The sequence below is a fragment of the Onychostruthus taczanowskii genome, unplaced genomic scaffold (assembly GCF_017590055.1).
Source record: "Onychostruthus taczanowskii isolate IOZ18803 unplaced genomic scaffold, ASM1759005v1 scaffold327, whole genome shotgun sequence".
Classification (NCBI taxonomy): domain Eukaryota; kingdom Metazoa; phylum Chordata; class Aves; order Passeriformes; family Passeridae; genus Onychostruthus; species Onychostruthus taczanowskii.
The window spans coordinates 107826-108844 of NW_024500650.1; the positions used below are offsets into that span (position 1 = coordinate 107826).

Here is a 1019-nt window from a genome sequence, read left to right on the forward strand (position 1 = left end):
CCCGTCCCCGGTGCCCGCCCCCGAACCCCCCCCGGGCCGCCCCCGCCCCCACCTGCCCCGTCCGCCGCGCGCTGCTCACAAAATGGCGGCGGCGTCTCCCGGCCCCGCCCCGCCTCCCGCGCGCTCATTGGCCGCCGGTGCTGTCCGTCAAACGCCGCAGCGTGAAGTCATCGATCCGCTGGGTGAGCCCGCCCACTCGGCAGCCGCAGCCAATCATAGGAAAGAGGGGGCGGGGCGAAGGGAGGAGCGGTCCATGTGGCTGCTGGGGGGGGGGCGGGGACGGTCCATTCATGGGGAAGGGGGGCGTCGAGCACTGGAGGCTGTACTGGGAGCACTGGGAGCCGTACTGGGAGCCGTACTGGGAGCCGTACTGGGAGCCGTACTGGGAGCCGTACTGGGGTCCATACTGGGGTCACGGGGAGCCGTACTGGGAGCGATGGGAGCTGTACTGGGGTCACTGGGAGCCGTATTGGGGTCACTGTGAGCCGTACTGGGGGCACTGGGAGCACTGTGAGCCGTACTGGGGTCACTGGGAGCTGTACTGGGGGCACTGGGAGTCCCTCCCAGTGCATCCCAGTCCCTCCCAGTCCCCCCCAGCCCCCCCCAGCACACTCAGACCCCCAATCTCTGTCTCCAATCACTTTATTGGGGTGGGGGCTGCACGGTGACATCACCAGGACTGGGGGAGGGGGACGGGGGGACACCGAGCCCCCCTCGGGACCCCCCCGCGTCCCTCCGTGCCTGCGGGACCCCCACCCAAACTCTACTTGTTCTTCTTGAAGAAGCTGAAGCGTTTCTCCCTCTCCTTGGGCTCGCGGGCCCGGGGGGCTCCCTCGGCCGGGGGGGGCACCGGGGGGAGGCTCAGAGCCCTCGACATCCCCTTGGGGGGACCCCCGGGGACCCCCGAACCCTCCCGGAGCCCCCCCGGGCCCGGCGCGGCGCCGGCGGCGGCTTCGATCCCCCGGAGCCACGGGGCCATGTCGGCCTGGGGGGGGGGGCAGGGGACAGGGGGGGCACGG

The 1019-nt window shown here is 72.1% G+C and overlaps 2 protein-coding genes across 2 annotated transcripts in view; both read right to left on the minus strand.

Moving 5' to 3' along the window:
• LOC121339076 (RNA-binding protein 4B-like) overlaps nucleotides 1-85 on the minus strand; it is a 6339-nt gene extending 6254 nt beyond the window's left edge. Inside the window, exon 1 of the mRNA XM_041410554.1 lies at nucleotides 53-85. The gene's annotated coding sequence lies outside the window, so the exon portion shown is untranslated. The remainder of the gene's footprint in view (nucleotides 1-52) is intronic.
• Nucleotides 86-763: 678 nt separating this feature from the next.
• Nucleotides 764-1019, minus strand: part of LOC121339070 (spectrin beta chain, non-erythrocytic 2-like) — a 27450-nt gene continuing 27194 nt past the window's right edge. Inside the window, exon 32 of the mRNA XM_041410545.1 lies at nucleotides 764-985. Coding sequence (XP_041266479.1) covers nucleotides 764-985 — 222 coding nt within the window. The remainder of the gene's footprint in view (nucleotides 986-1019) is intronic.